Source organism: Jaculus jaculus, chromosome 13 (assembly GCF_020740685.1).
Source record: "Jaculus jaculus isolate mJacJac1 chromosome 13, mJacJac1.mat.Y.cur, whole genome shotgun sequence".
Classification (NCBI taxonomy): domain Eukaryota; kingdom Metazoa; phylum Chordata; class Mammalia; order Rodentia; family Dipodidae; genus Jaculus; species Jaculus jaculus.
The window spans coordinates 68,553,117-68,572,523 of NC_059114.1; the positions used below are offsets into that span (position 1 = coordinate 68,553,117).

Sequence of the window (19,407 nt, forward strand, 5' to 3'; positions counted from 1 at the left end):
TCACAATTTATGCTTGTTTTGAGAGGTGGCTAATGGTCATCACTTTAAACTTTAGCACTTTAAAGTAAAGCCACCCATGATCATGGAAGATTAGGACAATGAAGCCAGAGTATCATCCAAAACCATAGGTCCAAAGTGTTGTTTGATTGAAAAGTCCAGATTAGGGGCTAGGGTTGGAGAGATGGTTTAGCAGTTAAAACACACACCTGTGAAGCCTAAGGACCCAGGTTCAATTTTCCAGGTCTCACATACGCCAGATGCACATGGTAGCGCATGCACCTGGAGTTCATTTGCCATGGCTGGAAGTCCTGGCATGCCCATTCTCTCCATCACCACCACCCCCAATAAATAAATAAATCTAAAAAGTCCAGATTAGCCTTTATTGGTGAAGCTGGTCACAGAGATACATAAATGGTAAGATTCCCTGAGGACATGTGTGAGGAGGACACTATGAGAAGCAGGATAAGCTCCCATAGAAAGAATGGTATTTGAGGCAGGCTCGTCTGTCCCCTATACTTGTCCCTAAGCCTGTGAGTCTTATGTATTGATGTATGTATGTATGTATGCTTATATGGTTTGCTTTTTCAGTGCATTTTTGCTATGTGGAGCACAAATTGTAGGCCAGTAAGTATAAAACTAATGGGCTGGAGAGATGGTTTAAGGTGCTTGCCTGTAAAGCCAAAGGACCCAGGCTCAATTCCTCAGAACCCATGTAAGCCAGATGCACAAAGTAGCACATGGGTTTGGACTCCATTTGCAATGGTTGAAGGCTCTGGAGTGCCCATTTATTCTCTCTCTCTCTCTTCATTTCTATCTCTCTCTGCCTCTTTCTCTTTCTCAAGCCCACTGACCTGGATTGAATTTCCCCAGCATCCATACAAAGCCAGACTCAAAGTGGTGCTCACGTGTCTGTTCTCCTGCGTGCCTACAACAATGGCACATGGAGCCAGGAGAATCCAAAGCTTGCAGTGTCAACTCTTTGCAGAGGCAAGAAACCCTATCTCACAAGAAATGAAACACAGACATCTCTAGGTTGTCCTCTGACCTCCACATGAAGGCCTTGACCCACGCACACGTGTGTGTCCACATGTGCATACAAATGTACATGCGCACAAACAAATATTGAAAAAACCAGGGCTTTGTTGACTAGGCAGACACTTCACAACTCACACATGTCCCCAACTTTCCCATATAATTTTTTAAATTGGTTTTTCAAGGTAGGGTTTTGCTCTAGCCCAGGCTGACCTAGAACTCACTCTGTAGTCTTAGGATGGCCTCAAACTCATGGTGATCCTCAACCTCTGCCTCCCTCATACTGGAATTAAAGACGTGTGCCACCACACCCAGCTTTCCCATATAAAATTTTAACTAACGATTACTTTCCAGTGACCATTTAAAAAGAAAATTAATGAAAGCTCTATTAGCTTCAGATTATTAAAAAATAAGATTAACAAAGGTTGCACACTATTATGAACACTGAAAACAGATTCAAGATACATAGTATGGTAAGCCTATAATTCCAGTGCTTGGTAGATGGAGGTAGAAAGATAATGAATTGGACACTAGTCTAAGCTCCTTAGTGATATCTGTCCTAAATGAATGAATGAATGAATGAACAGATAGATAGATTTGACCACAATTGAAAAAGGAAATGTAGAGTTGAGTTACAGCACTATATGAGAATCATAAGAGAATGATTCAGCTATATAGCTAACATGACTAGATTTTCCTTCAGCAAAAGATCTAGGGCTAGAGAGTTGGCTTAGCAGTTAAGGCACATGCCTGCTAAGTCAAAGGACCCAGGCTCAATTCCCTAGGACTCATGTGAAACCAGATGTATGTATAAGGTGACACGTGTGTCTGGAGTTCGTTTACAGGGCAAGAGGTCCCGGCACACCCATTCTCTCTCTCTCAAATGAATAAATAAAATATTCTAGCCGGGTGTGGTGGCATATACCTTTAATCCCAGCATTCGGGAGGCAGAGGTAGGAGGATCACCATGAGTTCGAGGCCACCTGAGAATGAAGAGTGAATTCCAGGTCAGCCTGGGCCAGAGTGGGACCCTACCTCGAAAAACTAAAAGAGAGAGAGAGAGATCGAGATCTGTGACAAGCAAAGGAAATTGACATTGATATGTCTACTGTGATAGAAACCGCTATGAATTGATTTGTCATGTCACTGTTGTAAAGTCGGATTTTTGTCATTTAACAGATTAAGCTGATGCATAGACAGATTAAGTAATTATGTTAGTGAAATTGAAAAATGATGTTATCTATCCAATGATAAAGTGGGTCAGAGGAGCCAGGCCTTCAACAAGTCTCCATGGCAGAAGCCTTGCAGGAGGCCATTTTGACAGAACCTAAATGAATCTAAACAATGTAACATCCGTTATCAATAATTCTACTTTGAGGTCTGTGTCCTAGAATCCATCTGTCTGCGACTGTGCAAAGAAGCATGCCCATGGGTGTTCTTGCAGCTTTGTTAGTAGTCAGAGAAAGCCTCAGCAAGCTCTGGGGTGGCGCTATCACAGAATACCCCAGCATGGCTACTAAGAATGTGAGATATTGGGGCTGGAGAGATGGCTCATTGGCTAAGGTGCTTGCCTGTAAAGCCTAATGACCCATGTTCCATTCCCCAGTACCCACGTAAAGCATCTGGAGTTCATTTGCAGTGGCTAGAGGCCCCAGCATGCCCATTCTCTCTATCCATCTATCTTGTGTGTCTCTCTCTGCTTGCAAATAAATAAATAAATAATTTTTTAAAGAATGGGAGATACATTCTGGCTGGCTAGCTGTGTAAGTTTTTTTTTTTTTAATATACATGCATTCATAGATATAATGCTCATAGAAGCAACCACTGGCAAGGGAAAGACAAGAGGCAACAAGAGGTCGTGTGAACCTGTTCCTTGTTGCAGGTTACTTGTGAACTACTTATTTCCTTTTCTTTTTAGAGAGAAGGGTTAGGTGTGTTGGGGGGAATGACTAATGTAGAGGCTTTCACAGGAGCTTGATCCGCATTCCTCTGCATTGCCCCGTGGAATGTTTACGCTTTCTCTTCTCTGTTATTTCTATCTCTAGGTTGTTCTCTTCTCTAGGTCTTTATTTATTATGTTGATTTTTAAAATTTTTTTTTTTTATTTGAGAGAAAGAGGGAAGAGGAGACAGAAAGAGGCAGATAGAAAGAGAGAGGGAGATGATGCACATACCAGGGCTTCCAGCCACCACAAACACATGTGCCACCTTGTGCATCTGGCTTATGTGGGTTCTAGGGAATCAAACCTGAGTCCTTAGACTTCGTAGCAAGCACCTTAACCACTAAGCAATCTCTCCAGCCCCTGACTCACTATGTTTCTGAGCTGCCTTTTGACTAGGGGCCTCACTCTAGCCCAGATTGACCTGGAATTCACTCAGGGTGGCCTCAAACTCATGGTGATCCTCTTGCCTCAGCCTCCTGAGTGCTGGAATTAAAGGCATGCATTACCACGCCCAGTCATTTTACTATTTTTATTTATTTATTAGAGAAAGAGGCAGATAGTGAGAATGAGCACACTCTAGCCACTGCAGATGACTCCAGACACATGTAACACCTTGTATATCTATCTTAAATGGGTTCTGGGGAATCAAACCTGAGTGCTTTGGCTTTGTAAGCAAGTGCCTTAACCACTAAGCCATTTCTCCAGCCCCAGTTTCTCATAACAAAAGTAGCAAACCTTCACTTGAACTGAGTACTTTGCACTCCTCAGTGTCCCCATAGGGTGCCTCCTAGCTACTTTGGTTTATAGTTCCTTTATCATCCTTCCAGCTGTACCCAAAACACCTGCTTTGGCCAGGCTCAGCAGGGATCATCTTCTGCCTTCTTGATTGGCCATTCAGGTCCTTTCACCCAGGAGCCTTAGGGCTCCTTGCCTGGTCCAATGGTCTAAGTTATACCTGTCAAACAAAACTTTGCAGCTTTAGCAGAAAAGGATTGGCTTCCTGGGTAAACCACCAGTAAGGCAAGCTCCCTTAATAAACGTGCTCTTTGTGCCACCCTCTCTTCGTTTAAAGCAAAATGTGTCAAAGTTGAGTTCATTGAGGTAGGAAAGAAAATAGTGGTTGCCAGAGGCAAAAGAGGGTTTGGGAGAAGAGGCATGGGGAAGGAATGAGCTAAGGGCATGCAGCCACGGCTAGGTGGGAGGAACAAGCTCTTGTGTACTAATACACAAAAGGGGACCACTGTTAACCATATCGTATCCTACACATCAAGATTACTAGAGCAGAGGATTTGGGATGAAGTAATATGTGTTTGAGATGCAAGAGAACCTAAACATCCTGATGTGATCACTACATAATGTATACATATACCAAAATGTCATATGTACTTATCATTTATCAATTAAAATATATTTTTAAGAAAGTATCTGTCTAGCATTGTGTGCATCTGGATTGATGTGGGTCCTGGGTAATCAAACTTGGGCTGTCAGGTGTTGCAAGCATACACTTTAACCACTAAGCAATCTTCCCAATCGAGTATACTTTTTTTGTTTTGTGTTTTGTCTTTCGAGGTTGGGTCTCACTCTAGCCCAGGCTGACCTGGAATTCACTATGTAGTCTCAGGATGGCCTTGAACTCACAGTGATCTTCCTACCTCTGCCTCCCTATCGCTGGGATTAAAGGCATGCACCACCACACCCGGCTCCAAGTATACTTTTGAAATAGATTTCACATTAGAAGAAAATAATTCTGGTTACAGTCTTCTTCCCAAATGTGTTTTTATGGCAGAGAATAGGCACCTTGTAATCTATGAATATCTGATAGAGAACTTCCCTTAAGTCATGAAGTTATTTTTTTCCCTTTTATAAAGTATAAACGTAACTAAAATTCTTAAAATATTAAACACAAGTAATTTACTTACATTTTTTTTGAAGGGGCAAGCTTCAAAAGTTAGCAATCTCTTACTAAATTATTGCTAAATTTCAATTTCATGTCATTTTATGAGGTGAAAATAAATAAAACAATTTATAAGAATAATTTACATTGTGTTGTTACATATAATTAAATATCCAACAAGGTTATTGGGGAAGGGAATTTTTTATTAATTATTAATGTTACTGTTTAAACATATTATATGTTGGTCATATTCCCATTGGGTTATACTCTTATTTTTTTTTTAAAGAATTTTTTTTAATTTATTTATTTATTTGAGAGCGACAGAGACAGATAGAGGGAGAGAGAGAGAATGGGTGCACCAGGGCTTCCAGCCTCTGCAAACGAACTCCAGACGCGTGCATCCCCTTGTGCATCTGGCTAACGTGGGACCTGGGGAACCGAGCCGCGAACCAGGGTCCTTAGGCTTCACAGGCAAGTGCTTAACCGCTAAGCCATCTCTCCAGCCCTTTTTTTTTTTTTTTTTTTAGGGTAGGTTCTCACTCTAGCCCAGGCTGATCTGGAATTCACTCTTGAACTCATGGTGATCCTCCTACCTCTGCCTCCCGAGGCATAAGCCACCACCCTGTTCCATCCCCATTCCCCTGAGAGTCCTCCTCAATAGGATTATTGGCATTCACTGTGGGGTCATGATCGTATCAGTTAGTTTCTGTCAGAGACTGGGGTAATGGGAAGGAATTTTTGAAGTACTAAAAACAAAATGAAGAGTCGTTGAACGCTAAGTTGGGGCCGAGATGAGCTTGAGAGGGCAACAAAGACGTTCCTGACTTCCTTCCTCTTCTTGGCTGTCACACTTGTCTCGGTCCTTTCTTCTTTCCCTCCACCTGAATTCTGCTTTGATTGTCTACCTGACACTGATATTTCAGAATGACTTTTCTTTCCATTTTGATGGACTCCTTGAAGCTCTCCAACATCCTCCTGGCAGCTTGCTTTCAAATCAAACGCTTTCTTACTAATACCGTTACAGTGCTCTGTTCCCAGAAGAACTGGTTTGAGAAATTTCCCATCCACTCCAGCTCACAACTCCTTTGACAATAAGAAAAGAAGACTTTGAGTTAGGGTGTGTTGAAAGTCCATAAAACCAGGCTTTCTAAGCTTACGACCCAGTGGTCTCAAGGTCTTACTTTGGCAGGCTGCTAAGGATGCTCTGAAATTTATTAAGATTCTTTAAGCTATATGGCAGTATCTACCTATATGCCTATTCTATATGAGATCAAGAACCAATCATAACAGAGGTAACATTCACTTTTCTAGATTCTCATCAAAAATAGGATACTGTTAGATGCACTCACACTACCTGAACATCTTAGAAGGATGTTAAAACTTCCTTAGCCTCATGTATTTTTAAAATGCAAATTAAATTGTAATATTTTACCCTTTGTTTTTGTTTTCCAAGGTAGGGTCTCGCTCTAGCCCAGGCTGATCTGGAATTCACTATGTAGTATCAGGGTGGCCTTGAACTCACAGCAATCCTCCTACCTCTGCCTCCCGAGTGCTGGGATTAAAGGCGTGTGCCACCATGCCCAGCTCTTTATACCATTTTTTATGCTTCTCTATTTGGGCCAAAAATGCTAGTATGGTTTGGGCAAAACAAGTATTCTCCTCCATGGAGAGAAATCTCAGTAGACAACATTACTCACTGGAGTGCTCAGATGCTTGGTGCTCTGAATCAGGAGCTCCACTTTCCAGGAATTTATCCTACAGATGTATTGATACTGTGGTCATAACTGAACATGAAAGCTATCAAGAACTAACCTGGAGTTCTTCAGAAGGTGGAACGTGGAGTTACCTACTGGTACTTTTCTTGCCATATGCCCAAGCTGTGAAAACAGGTCCACGCTCAAAGCAGCACTCCTTATTATTGCTAAGATGTGGAGACAACTTAAATGTTCACCCACTCAAGTGAAAGAAAGGTGAAAAACAAAGTACAAAATAATGTATGCACCATGATTCCAATTGTGTGAAAAAAAATGTATTTCTTGAGAGATACATAAAAGGCTGGTAATGATTATGTTTTCAGCATTCCTTCTATATTTCCCTAAATGTTTTACTGTGAAAATATTTAGTTCCCAGTTTGTCTGTTTTTTCTAATTTTTTAATTTAATTTATTTATTAGAGAGAGAGAAAAAGAGAGGCAGACTTATAGAGAGAATTGACATGCTAGGGTAAACTAACTCCATACACATGCACCGCATTGTGCATCTGGCTTATGTGGGTCCTGGGGAATTGAACCTGGGTCATTAGGCATGGCAGGCAAATGCCTTAACCACTAAGCCATCTCTCCAACAATTTTTGTTGTTGTTCTTAATTCATTCTTTTTCATAAAGGTAAAAGATAATCTCAATCAGCCAGGCATGGTGGCACACACTTTTAATCCCAGTACTCAGGAGGCAGAGGTAGGAGGATCACTGTGAGTTTGAGGCCAGCCTGAAAATACAGAGTGAATTCCAGGTCAGCCTGGGCTAGAGTGAGACCCTGCCTCAAAAAACATATATATATTCTCAATCAGTAAACTATTAAATACCCTACCTCACATGATACAGATAAAATGCCATGGGGCAAACACGCATACTAACATTGTAGAGCTGCCTTCAGAAGCTTGCCTTTGGACTAGAAAGAACATAAAAAATCAGTGGAAAAATAATTTATGGCAAATTTAAAGAAAATTACTAGAATAATATAAGCAATCTTGTACAAACACTACGTGTATGGCGGAAGGCTCTTGGAGCTACATTAAACTGTGCTTGTTAGCACCAAGGAGCAATTATAAAATCTATACTCACTTCATAGGTGCAGGTAGCTTTTCAGAAGTTTGCTTTCTACACAGTAGTAAATGTATGGCAGCTACCAGGTTGTTTCAAACACAAGTGGAAATTTAGAAAACTTATTGTAAAAGTTCCTTGTATGTAATAATCCCTCTGTGTTTCTACACAGGTAGAAATAAATGTGCTCTTGGGCTGGAGAAATGGCTCAGCAGTGAAGGCACTTGCTTGCAGACCCTAACAACCTGAAATTGATTCCCCAGTAGCCACATAAAACCAGATGCACAAAGTGGCACACGCATCTGGAGTCCCTTTGTCTCTGTCTGTCTTCTCTCTCTGCTTGCAAATAAATAAACAAATATAATTTTAAGGGTTTTAAAAATTATTTTATTTTATTTATTTACTTATTTGAGAAAGAGAGGCAGATAGAGAAAGAGAGAAAGAATGGGTGTGCCAGGGCCTCCAGTGGCTGCAAATGAACTCAAGACATATGCACCACCTTGTACATCTGGCTTATGTGAGTCCTGGGGAATTGAACCTGAGTCCTTAGGCTTCGCAGACAAGTGCCTTGACAGCTTAAGCCATCTCTCCAAGCCATAAAATTTTTTAAGAACAGAAATAAATGAGCTCTCAGAGGCTGCCCCATTGACCATGCAGAAGGACTCAGACCTAGAGTGCAATTCATAAGCGGCATTGGGCACCTACTCTGTGCAGGACAGGTGCCCATATGTTTCCAAATTCTCATAGCCACTCTGGAAGTTGTGAGTCAATAGTCTCACTTTAACAGATGCATGGGGTAGGGAGGAAAAGAAAAAGAAACCTCAGAAGAAAAATAAATTGAGCAGAGTCTTAACAGCAAATACTGGGTGAGATTAGTGGTCAAATCCAAGTCTGACTTCAGTACAAATATTCCATCTACAAAACCATTCAGATTCTCAGGGTGGAAATTGCTTCTGCCTTGTTTAGTAGTCAAGAATGTGAAATTAGCATTTGTTAGTTTCACTATATGTTAAGCTGGATTTAGGGAGAGTTAAACTTCTTAGTTCTTCATCTATTCTAGAATTTTCTAACAGAACCATGGATATGGATGAATAATGTAAGGAAATGATTGGAGGGACATGTTTAATAGTTGGCCTAGGTAGATTGTAGTCTACCAACCATATAGAGTATGCTATAGCTACAAAGGATGGGATCATTTATTAAGATTTGCAGTGTCAAGTGGTTCTATATCGTGAGTTATATGACCATTTCACAGATAAGAAAGTGAAAATTTGGGGAAGAATTCTCCAGGTCCCTAAAGTGATTTGAAAAATATGTCAATAACATGGGAGTGTTAGAGTCTGAACTGAAACCTGAGCTTCTGCACACTGGACCTTTTCATTCTTTGCTCTATCATGAGTCCACCCATGCATAGATGTGCAAGTAGTAAATAGAGTTTGTGTTCCAGTAAGTTTGGTTGTGAAGCAGAGGAGTGAAAATCAGCTACTCTCTACAGTGGGAGATGAGGGTAAGAAAGGATATTGTGCTTCCTTAGAGTTGAAGACTTCAGATGATGCTTAAGTGGAAAATGCATCTTGAAAGATAAAACATACTGCAGGACAATGCTGCGAGCTTCAGAAAAGTCTCTACGCTTCATGCAAGTGAAGAAGTGAAGTGAATAATCAGTGGGTGAGGCTGCATAAGAAAGGGGTCGTTGATGTTGAGCTTGGTAGCACACACCTTTAATCCCAGCACTCAGGGGACAGAGGTAGGAGGATCACCATGAGTTCGAGGCCACCCTGAGATTACATAGTGAATTCCAGGTCAGTCTGGACTAGAGTGAAACCCTATCTCGAAAAACCAAAAAAGATAAAAGAAAGGGGTTGTTGACAGGAACCTAAAACATCATTTAGTGTTGGCAAGGAAGAATGATATTTTCCCAGAGACTTGGGCAAATAAAGACAAAGAGAATTTAATTTATAACCAATGGAAATTTGTTCATGGTTGGAACCAGGTGATATGGTTCCACCTTTCTTCCTTCTTTTCTTCCTTCCTTCATTCTTTCCTTTTGTTTTTATTTGTTTTGGTTTGTGGGTTTTTGTTGGTATTTTTTAAAGATAAAGTCCCTCTATGTAGCCCAGGATGTCCTCATACTCAGCATTCCTGCCTCAGCCTCCCAGGTGCTGGGATAATAGACTTGCACCACCATGTTCTCAGTAAAATAGACCTTAAAGTGACTTGTGATGAATGAAGCAGTACATAGATGGAAGTAGGCTCAAGAAGTGTGAGGAGGGTTTTGCTGTATATTAAACTGGAGATATCCTTATAAAGTCACACTAATAATAAAGGTTAAAATCAAGAGATTGAGTCACATTCAGATCTTGGAAAAAATTTGTTAACATGTCTATCTGAACTTTCAATAATTTCCATCTTACAATGAGAAACAGGAGACCATAGCAGAACAGCCTCGACATGGTAATAGATTTGGCCTCACCTCTGTTTCTCACCAACTTTGCAGTATGATATCATTTTCAACACCAAATGAAAACTAAATATATATGACTGTTAGAAGGAATAAGAAAGATTACATGTCTAAGATGCCTAGTAGGGTAACTGGCTGAAATTCCGTGATTAAGGTCTTGCTATTTAATATCATTACTCTGAAACTTCCTGCCAAGGTATTTTTTTCTGCCTATCTCTCTTATTTCATTGCAGTCCACTATCTAGTATTGTTCCTTCCACAAGAAAAAAAGAATGTCATTTTTGAGACCTTCAATATTAGTTGTATTTTAATGTGTTTATAAAGCCCATAAGATTGAGATTTTTAGAAGCAGTCAACTTGCATTAAGGTGTCTCATTCTACCTCCAGAAGAACTAAGGTGCTCTCTTCAGATTGTTTTGTATCTATGTGCAGTGGCAAGAAGTCCTGGTGCACCCATTCTCTCTCTTTCTCTCTCTCCCTCTCTCTCTCTCCCTCTCTCTCTCAGATAAATAAAGTAAAACAAAATGTTTTTAAAATTACCCCAAGTTAGAAAGATAAGGGACACAAACTCCATATTCGTGGGTACTAGGCAGGATGTATAACTTTAAAGCATAAGATATGAAATCAGAACATGAGTGGAGGAATAACGGACAAGGAAAGCACCAAAGTAACAGGGACGCAACAAAGGCAAGTCATTCTATCCCCGTGTAACCGGTAGAACCTAGGAAACTTTCTAGGTACCAGCAAAGATACGCTGATAAATGACCAGCAGCCCAGTATCAGGAAAAGTTGACAGTTGAAGGTGGGTGCTTATGACGTCCACATATGTTCATGTGACAAATGAGGCTGGTATACAGGAAGAGCACACTTCATTATACAAATGGTACAAAAATACAACAGCCTTCTTGAAAACTCCATGTAGCCAATTCTTCTATCTAATGGCCAGTCTGTGGTTGCAATTAATGAGTGAGTTTAGCTCTCACCTAATTGCTGGTTGATATTTTCATTTGTGTTAATCAATAAGCAAATGTAAAGGGAGTAGAGATGTGGTCAGATTCTCACCCATTTGTCAGTGAGGTGGACTATTTTGATAAGTTGGATAATAACTATGAAGGAACTACAAGCATTCTGCTAAGTACTAGAAAAATATTTCCTCAACTTTCTGCCATTCACAATGTGATGGCTACACAAGTCTGATTTATTAGCATTTTCTCCATCACCTTTTCAGCTAAGAAAATAAACAAAATAATGAGTTAAACCCAGATTTTTAGTGATTTTTAGTGAAAACACTCTTTCCAGGTCCAAGGTGAATCTACCATGGGGATGTCACTGAAGAAAGAGTTGGAAAAATTCTAGTCATGACTCATTACATAGTCTTTCCATCTTCCACAATACCTTTCATCACAATTTATTGACAGTCTATGTGTATTTAACCTACTAAATTAATTATCTTCCAAAATCCATAAGAACAGAAATTCTTTTTTTTTTTTTTTTTTTTTTGGTTTTCCAAGGTAGGGTCTCACTCTAGCCCCAGACTGACCTGGAATTCACTATGTAGTCTCAGGGTGGCCTTCAACTCATGATGATCCTCCTACCTCTGCCTCCTGAGTGCTGGGATTAAAGGTGTGCACCACCATGCCAGGTTTAAGAGCAGAAATTCTTGTCTTATTTCACCCTGCTATGTTATTAGTGGTTAGAACAAATATTTAATGAATGAAAAATAAAACATTGGCTGGGTGTAGTGGCACACACACCTTTAATCCCAGCACTTGAGAGGCAGAGAAAGGTGGAACACAATGATTTCAAGGCCTCCCTGAGACTACATAGCGAGTTCCAGGTCAGCCTAGGCTAGAGCCCTACCTCGAAAAATCAAAAAATCAAGAAGTACAAAAATAAATAAAAATAAAACATTGTGGACTCCACTGAGCAAGGTGTAAAAGATCAGAAAGGACAGATACTAAGCACATGGATTGGACGTTGGAAGGGAGTGTTCAAAGAACAGCGTCTCCAGGACTGTCTGGACAAGAAGGCACACAAGAGGGCAGAGGCAAAGACAGACTCTCTGAAAGCTTCCACCTTCTGCACATCGAAGTGGAATGGGAGCACCAAGAGGAAAGGGCCCATGCCACAAGCAGTGCAACATGGAGCTCGAAAAATGCCCAGAGAAAACAGAGACACTGGGAAAAGATAGTTGCAGCAAAGAAGAGCAAAAGAAAGCAAGAAAAACAAAGAAGAAAAGCTAATCGTGTAGGAAATCCAGGCACCTGCTCCCAGCACAGCAAGCGGTTTTTGAAAGCCTTAACCAAAGAGAAACTTTTGGGGCCCAAACGCTCAGGACCAAGACTGTGTGTCGACTTGAGTATAACGTACCACATGTCAGGGAAGGAGCTGAGCAGGCTCGCTGGACAGATCCGAAGGTTGAATGGTTCAAACAAGAAAGCCATCGGGCCCTTTTGGATCTGCCTCACTGGGTTCGCTACTGACAGTCCCCTCTATGAAGAATGTTTGAGGATGAATGACAGATTTTCTACTTACCTCCTAGACATGACAGAAGAAGACTGCATCGATTTATTTCCTCTGGAAACCCTTGTGTACCTGACTCCTGGCTCAGAACAGGCTCTTGAAGACATTGATCTAAACAAAATATACATCCTCGGTGGACTTGTAGATGAAAGCATTCAGAAGAAGGTGACATTTCAAAAGGCTCGAGAATACTGTGTCCAGACAGCCCATTTGCCAATACAGGAATTCATGGTGAAGCAGCAGAATAAGAAGAATTATCATTCAGAAATATTGGCCATTAATCAAGTGTTTGATATCTTGTCCACTTACTTTGAGACTCAGAACTGGCCTGAAGCACTGAAGAAAGGAGTGTCTTCAGGAAAAGGATATGTCCTTCGAAATTCAGTGGAATGACAGACAGCCTATTGCACCATGGGAGAGAAAGTGCTAGAGGTATCTTGACTAACAAAGAGTGGCTGCGTATACACTTGCCTTTCTTGTCATCTTTGATCCTTGTAAGATATGGACAGGGACAACATCTCAAGTTTTGTATCACTCACCGTGCCTGGCTCACAGAAGTGCCCACATAAAATATTACACTAAATAAATAAATAAGTAAATTTAAAAAACATTGTACTTACTATCTTGTCAGGCACTATCCTCTAATGTTAGGTCGTAAGTCCCCACTCAACCCTATGACACTTACCATCTCCATCATGAAACCAGAAAGTGACTGAATCAAGTCACACAGAAGGTCTGTGGTGAAGCTGGGATTCACTCCCATGCACTCTCGTTCCCCACTCTTTCTTCATCATGGTGTGTTTGTTCTCTTAGTGCATTGGAGCCATGGTGCTGGCAGAGAGGTTCGGGGGGTGGGGGTGGGGGTGGGGGTGCTTTGCTGCAGAATCTAAAAGCAACATGGTCATATTACAGCAAATGAAGAGACAATATGCTGAAACTGATAAATTATCTGACAGGTGTGATTTTATAGAAAAAAAAAGTGGAAAAGGCACACTTGGAAACCATGGGAAGTTCTGGGAAGGAAAAATTCCAAAGCAGAACCTCTGCAAATGATAAGGTGAAGCAACTCTTTTTTGTTTAGTTTTATTTATTTATTTGAGAGCAACAGACAGAGAAAGTGGCAGAGAAAGAGAGAGAGAGAGAATGGGCACACCAGGGCCTCTAACCACTGCAAACAAACTCCCGATGCATGCACCACCTTGTGCTTACGTGGGTCCTGGGGAATTGAGCCTCGAACTGGGGTCCTTAGGCTTCACAGGCAAGCGCTTAACCACTAAGCCACCTCTCCAGCCCCAACACATGGCAACTCTTAAATCCTGAAAGCAGTAAATTGAATGAGAAAAAGGAAATGTAAATGAAGGATTCTATAATTATTTGGTTCAGCAATGAATATTTATAAAATCATAGTAATAAAAGCCAAGTATTACATACCCATGCTCCTTTATTGTTGAAATAAAAATAGTTCTTCTTTTATAGTATAACATTAGGAATACAGTTTATTTGGTTGCTTGGTTGGTTTTTCGAAATAAGGTGTTGCCCTACCCCAGGCTGACCAGGAACTAACTATGTGATCTCAGGGTGGCTTCGAATTCACGGCAGTCCTCCCACCTCTACCTCCCAAGTGCTGGGATTAAAGGCGTGTGCCACCATGCCAGGCTTTGTTGTTTTTTTAAGTTATTAATTTGAGAGAGAAAGAATTTTTTTTCTTAGCATAAATTCTTATATTCAAGAGTCTTACTACTGTACACATGAATGGCTCGTGCTTGTGCTTTTAAGATTGACGTTCATTTGCCACGTTATTTACTCTGCTTCTTAGGTACCAGCAAAGGCCAGACACCTTACTCAGCAACTGCCCTGCCACCACCTCCACCATCCCATCCAGTCAGCCAGCCACCGCTGCCAGCATCTCACCCAACACAGTCTCCAGCCCCAAGCCTGCCGCCCAGAAACATTAAACCCTCTCTCGACCTGCGGTAAGCAAAAGATACTCTCCCATGTGTTCAGTGACTTGCCAGAGATCTTCGAGCTCTGCATGCCTGAGTGCCCAGGGATCCATGGCAAAACTCTAGCATACCTTGGTGGGCAGTTGGCATAAGGGCTAAGTAAGAAGGTAGATGTGATGCTCCCATTCCTGTCTAGGTCTGAGGAGCCCTTGTGTATATCTGTTTCACGTTGCAATTTCTCATACCAGTTCACTTGAAGATTCCCACTGACTTGAAAGGCTGGGAAATGTTCTTGAGCATACCAGCATCATCTCCACTTTCACCATCACCACCATTACAGTCACCATTCCTACCTACCACCACAATGATCATTGTCACCTCCATTGCTGCCACCACAACCCCTACTTTCCTCATCACCATATTTTACTGACTACTTGTGATGTGCTAAACGTTGCAATCTCTATAACCTTATTGAGTTGGTAGTTTTATTATCTTTTCATGGATGAGAAAACAGAACTTCAGAAGGGAAACTTCTCCATGAGCACATGCTAGTCTAGAATAGAAACTTAAACCAGTTACTCTGCCTTCAAATTAAAAGTCTGCCTTGGACTGGAGAGATGGCTCAGCAGGTTAAGGCACTTGCCTGCAAAGCCTAAGGACCCAGGTTCAATTCCCCAATACTCCTGTATGCACAAGGTGGTGCATATGTTTGGAGTTCAGTTGCACTGGCTAGAGACCCTGATGTGCCCATTCTCTCTCTCTTTATCTACCTGCCTCTCTCTCTGTCTCTCTCTCAAATAAATAAGTAAGATAAATTTTTAAAAATTATTTTTATTTATTTATCAGAGACAGAGAGAGTGAGTGAGAGATACAAAGAGAGAAAGAGAATGGGTACACCAGGGCCTCTATCCACTGCAAACAAACTCCAGATGTATGTGCCACCATGTGCATCCAGCTTGTGTGGGACCTGGAGAATTGAACCTGGGTCCTTAGGCTTTGCAGGCAAGTTCCTTAACCACTAAGCAATCTCTCCAGCCAATAAATAAGACTTTTTTTAGAAGTCTGCCTTAAGCCACATGCTAAACAGCATTCAGTGAATAAAAAATACACATTTACTCTTGACCTTAAGATGTCAGTACTACAAAAAATCTAAGAAGCTTTTTTTTTTTCAAGGTAGGATTTCACTCTAGCCTAGGCTGACCTGGAATTCACTATGTAGTCCCAGGGTGGCCTCGATCTCACTGAGAGCATCCTATCTCTGCCTCCTGAGTGCTGGGAATAAAAGCATGTGCCACCATGCCCAGCTCTAAGAAGCTTTTATTTAAGTGTATCCTTGTTTAAATTTTCTTGGATGGTACTATCTATAATTTTGACCTCTGTGATTTGCTATACCTAGGCTTTTATTCATGACTTACCAAAATAACTAGTTGAGGAAAAAATAGAAGATTGCAATAAAATGAAATGTTTAAAATACATTTTCTTTTTTTGAGAGAGAGAGAGAGAGGCAGAGAGAGAATGGGCATGCCAGGGCCTTTCGGCCACTATGAACAAACTCCAGATGCGTGCACCCCTTGTGTGACATTGTGCACTTGTATCATTGTGCATCTGGATAAATGGGACCTGGAGATTCAAACATGCACTCTTAGGCTTTGCAGGCAAGTGCCTTAACTGCTAAGCCATCTCTTCAGCCCTGAAAATACATACATACATACATACATACATACATACATACATACATACATACATACATTTTTCCTAGCCCAGGCTGACCTGGAATTCACTATGGAGTCTCAGAGTGGTCTTGAACTCACAGTGATCCTCCTACCTCTGCCTCCCAAGTGCTGGGATTAAAGGCATGTGCCATCACACCTGGTTCTGAAATATATATTTTAATGATAACAGACATTTTCCTTGCTAGATATTTACTTTCCTTTTCTAGAAAATTGCTCTATGGGGGCTGGGAACATGGCTCAGTGGTTAAAGGCACTTGTTTACAAAGCCTGCCAGCCCAAGTTCAAGTCCCAGCATCAGCTGAATACACGACATGGTGCAAGTGTCTGGCATTCATGTGTAGTGGTAAGAAGCTTTGGCACATTCACCCATATGCACCCACAAATAATTAAAAACCAAAGAAGATGGGCTGGAGAGATGGCTTAGCCGTTAAGGCGCTTGCCTGACAAGCCTAAAGACTCATGTTCTACTCTCCAGGTCCCATGTAACCCAGACACACAGTGACACAAACGCATAATGTTGCACATGTACACAAGGTGGCATATGCATCTGGAGCTCAATTGTCATGGCTGGAAGTCCTGATACACCAATTCTCTCTCTCCCTCTCATAAAAAAAGGCCAGTCTATTGGGCTTGCCTAAATAATAATAATAATAAAAAGAAACAAGGAAATTGCTCTACCTATACTCCTATCTCACAGACAAGCCACTTCCCTGCAGAGTTAGTATAGTTTGGGTTTAACTTCAGTTCCCATCCCAGATAGCTAGCCTATTGTCATAATCCGCACACTAGAAACTCTGCAGAAACCATTGTCACATGCAGAGCTTTCCTTACGTGTTTTGTAATTACAGTTCAGAGCAGGGACTGAAAGCACATTTGTGTGAGTGGCCACACTTGTCTCAGGTCTCAGTGTCCACTAGCACTAATGGCTGAGACCCACTACAATCAATAAGCAGAAGGGACGGGCAGCAGACAGTATGTCCCGGCACAGGCATGCAAGCTCTCCCAGCAGACCTGGGCAGCCCCAGAGGGCACAGCTATGAAAACTCAGTGCACATCTCATGCTGATTCCCACAGGTACCCACTAGAGACAGTGTCTGAGTTCTCCACCGGAACTTGTCGTATAGGCTCTGTGGTCCTTTTGACTACCACATCAGAAGCCTAAAAGGAAAGCAACTGTGTGGACTGGAGAGATTGCTTAGTGGTTAAGGTGCCTGCCTGCAAAGCCAAGGAACTTAGGTTCGATTCCTCTGTACCCACATAAAGCCAGATTCACAAGGTAGCGCATGCGTATGGAGTTTGGTTACATGGACTAGGAGTCCCAGGTGCACCCATTCTCTCCCTCTCTCCCTCTCTCTCTCTCTCTCTCAAATAAATAAGTAAAATATCATACACACACACACACACACACACACACACACACACACACACGGAAGTATTCTCACAGTCCAAGCACAGCAGAATGCTCTTATCGCTTAGGCAACTCTTCCTGTCAGTGTGTAGAAATTCACAGAAACTGAGCTCCACATCTGAGTCCTGGGCCAAGAGTTTGGCAGCACATTCTTTTAGAACTTGGCAAATCTAACTGTATGGTGTTGACTCTCCTCTGCAACCTAATTCCTAGAATCTATCATGATAAGGTGGGAAAATAAATTATAATAGGAAGGAAGGATGTTATGTTTATTTATTTATTTATTTATTTGAAAGAGAGAGAGTAGGCACACCAGGGCCTCCAGCCACTGCAAATCAATTCCAGATGCATGCACCACCTTGCACTGCTGGCTTACATAGAACCTGGAGAATTGAATCTGGATCCTTCAGCTTTGCAGGCAAGTGCCTTAGCCGCTAAGCCATCTCTCCAGCCCAGAAGGAAGGATTTTAAAAGCAGTCCTGGAACCCAGGCCATTACTTGCACAGGATGCTGGTTATGTGTCCCAGCTTTGTGAGGAATTCTTACAAAGTAGGTAAAGTTAGCAAGGTCTTGATAGGCAGCCAAGCTCAGCCTCTTCCAATACTGTTTTCATCAGAGTTTAGCAAAACCCACCTGTTGTAATGAACTTTACCTCATTTCTTTTTCTTTTTCTTTTCTTTTTTTTTTTAATTTATTTATTTGAGAGTGACAGAGAGAGAAAGAGGCAGAGAGAGAGAATGGGCATGCCAGGGCTTCCAGCCACTGCAAATGAACTCCAGACTCGTGCGCCCCCTTGTGCATCTGGCTAACATGGGTCCTGGAGAATCGAGCCTCGAACCAGGGTCCTTAGGCTTCACAGGCAAGCACTTAGCCACTAAGCCATCTCTCCAGCCCTATAATGATGCTCTTAATGTGTGATTCATCCAAGACTTTCCAGCTTTACCAAGTGCATCTTGGGGGAGGGGAGGACAGAAAGAAGCAAGGGTCTTATATACTGTATGGTTGAGATAAGGTATGCTTGGCATGGATGGTAGTCATTGAGGAGAGAAAAGAAAAAGTGAAAGCTAAGGATCTGTAGGCTAATATTTTTCTTTTTAAAATTTATTTATTGACTACAGACAGAGAGGGATTGGGGAGAGAGAAAGAGAGAGTATGGGTATGCCAAGACCTCTAGCCACTGCAGACAAACCCCAGACACATTCAACACCATGTGCATCTGGCATACGTGGGTACTGAGGAATTTAACCTTGGTCCTTTGGATTTGTGAGCAACTGCCTTAGCCACTAAGCCATCTCTCCAGCCCCAGACCACTTTTTGAAAGTGTGTGTTTATTTATTTATTTATTTATTTATTTATTTATTTATTTATGAGGAAGATAAATAGGCAGGTAGAGAGAGAGAGAATGGGTGCACCAGGGCCTCCAGCTGCTGCAAACAAACTCCAGATGTGTTCACCCCTTGTGCATTTTGCTTACATGGGTCCTGGAGAATTGAACTTGGGTCCTTTGGCTTTTCAGGCAAGCACTTCACCACTAAGCCATCTCTCCAGCCCTCTTTTTTAAAAATATTTTATTTATTTTATTTATTTGCAAGCACAGAGGTACAGAGAGAAAGAGAAAGAAGGAGAGAGATCATGGGCACTGCAAACAAACT

General features: G+C 41.6%; 2 protein-coding genes across 3 annotated transcripts in view; both read left to right on the forward strand.

Annotated features, from left to right (window-relative positions):
- Fyb1 (FYN binding protein 1) overlaps window positions 1–19,407 on the forward strand; it is a 168,720-nt gene that overhangs the window by 94,618 nt on the left and 54,695 nt on the right. For both annotated transcript variants that reach the window (XM_004652587.3, XM_045132650.1), the window contains exon 3: window positions 14,488–14,644. In XM_004652587.3, coding sequence (XP_004652644.2) covers window positions 14,488–14,644 — 157 coding nt within the window. The remainder of the gene's footprint in view (window positions 1–14,487; window positions 14,645–19,407) is intronic.
- LOC101603653 (tRNA methyltransferase 10 homolog B-like) lies at window positions 12,091–13,095 on the forward strand. Its single transcript, XM_012947512.2, has one exon. It carries the CDS (start codon window positions 12,114–12,116, stop codon window positions 13,062–13,064), a length of 951 nt encoding a protein of 316 aa, XP_012802966.2. The 5' UTR covers window positions 12,091–12,113; the 3' UTR covers window positions 13,065–13,095.

Coding starts and splice junctions, on each gene's coding strand:
- LOC101603653 (XM_012947512.2), top strand. CDS start 12,114: ATGGATTGGACGTTGGAAGGGAGTGTTCAAAGAACAGCGTCTCCAGGA.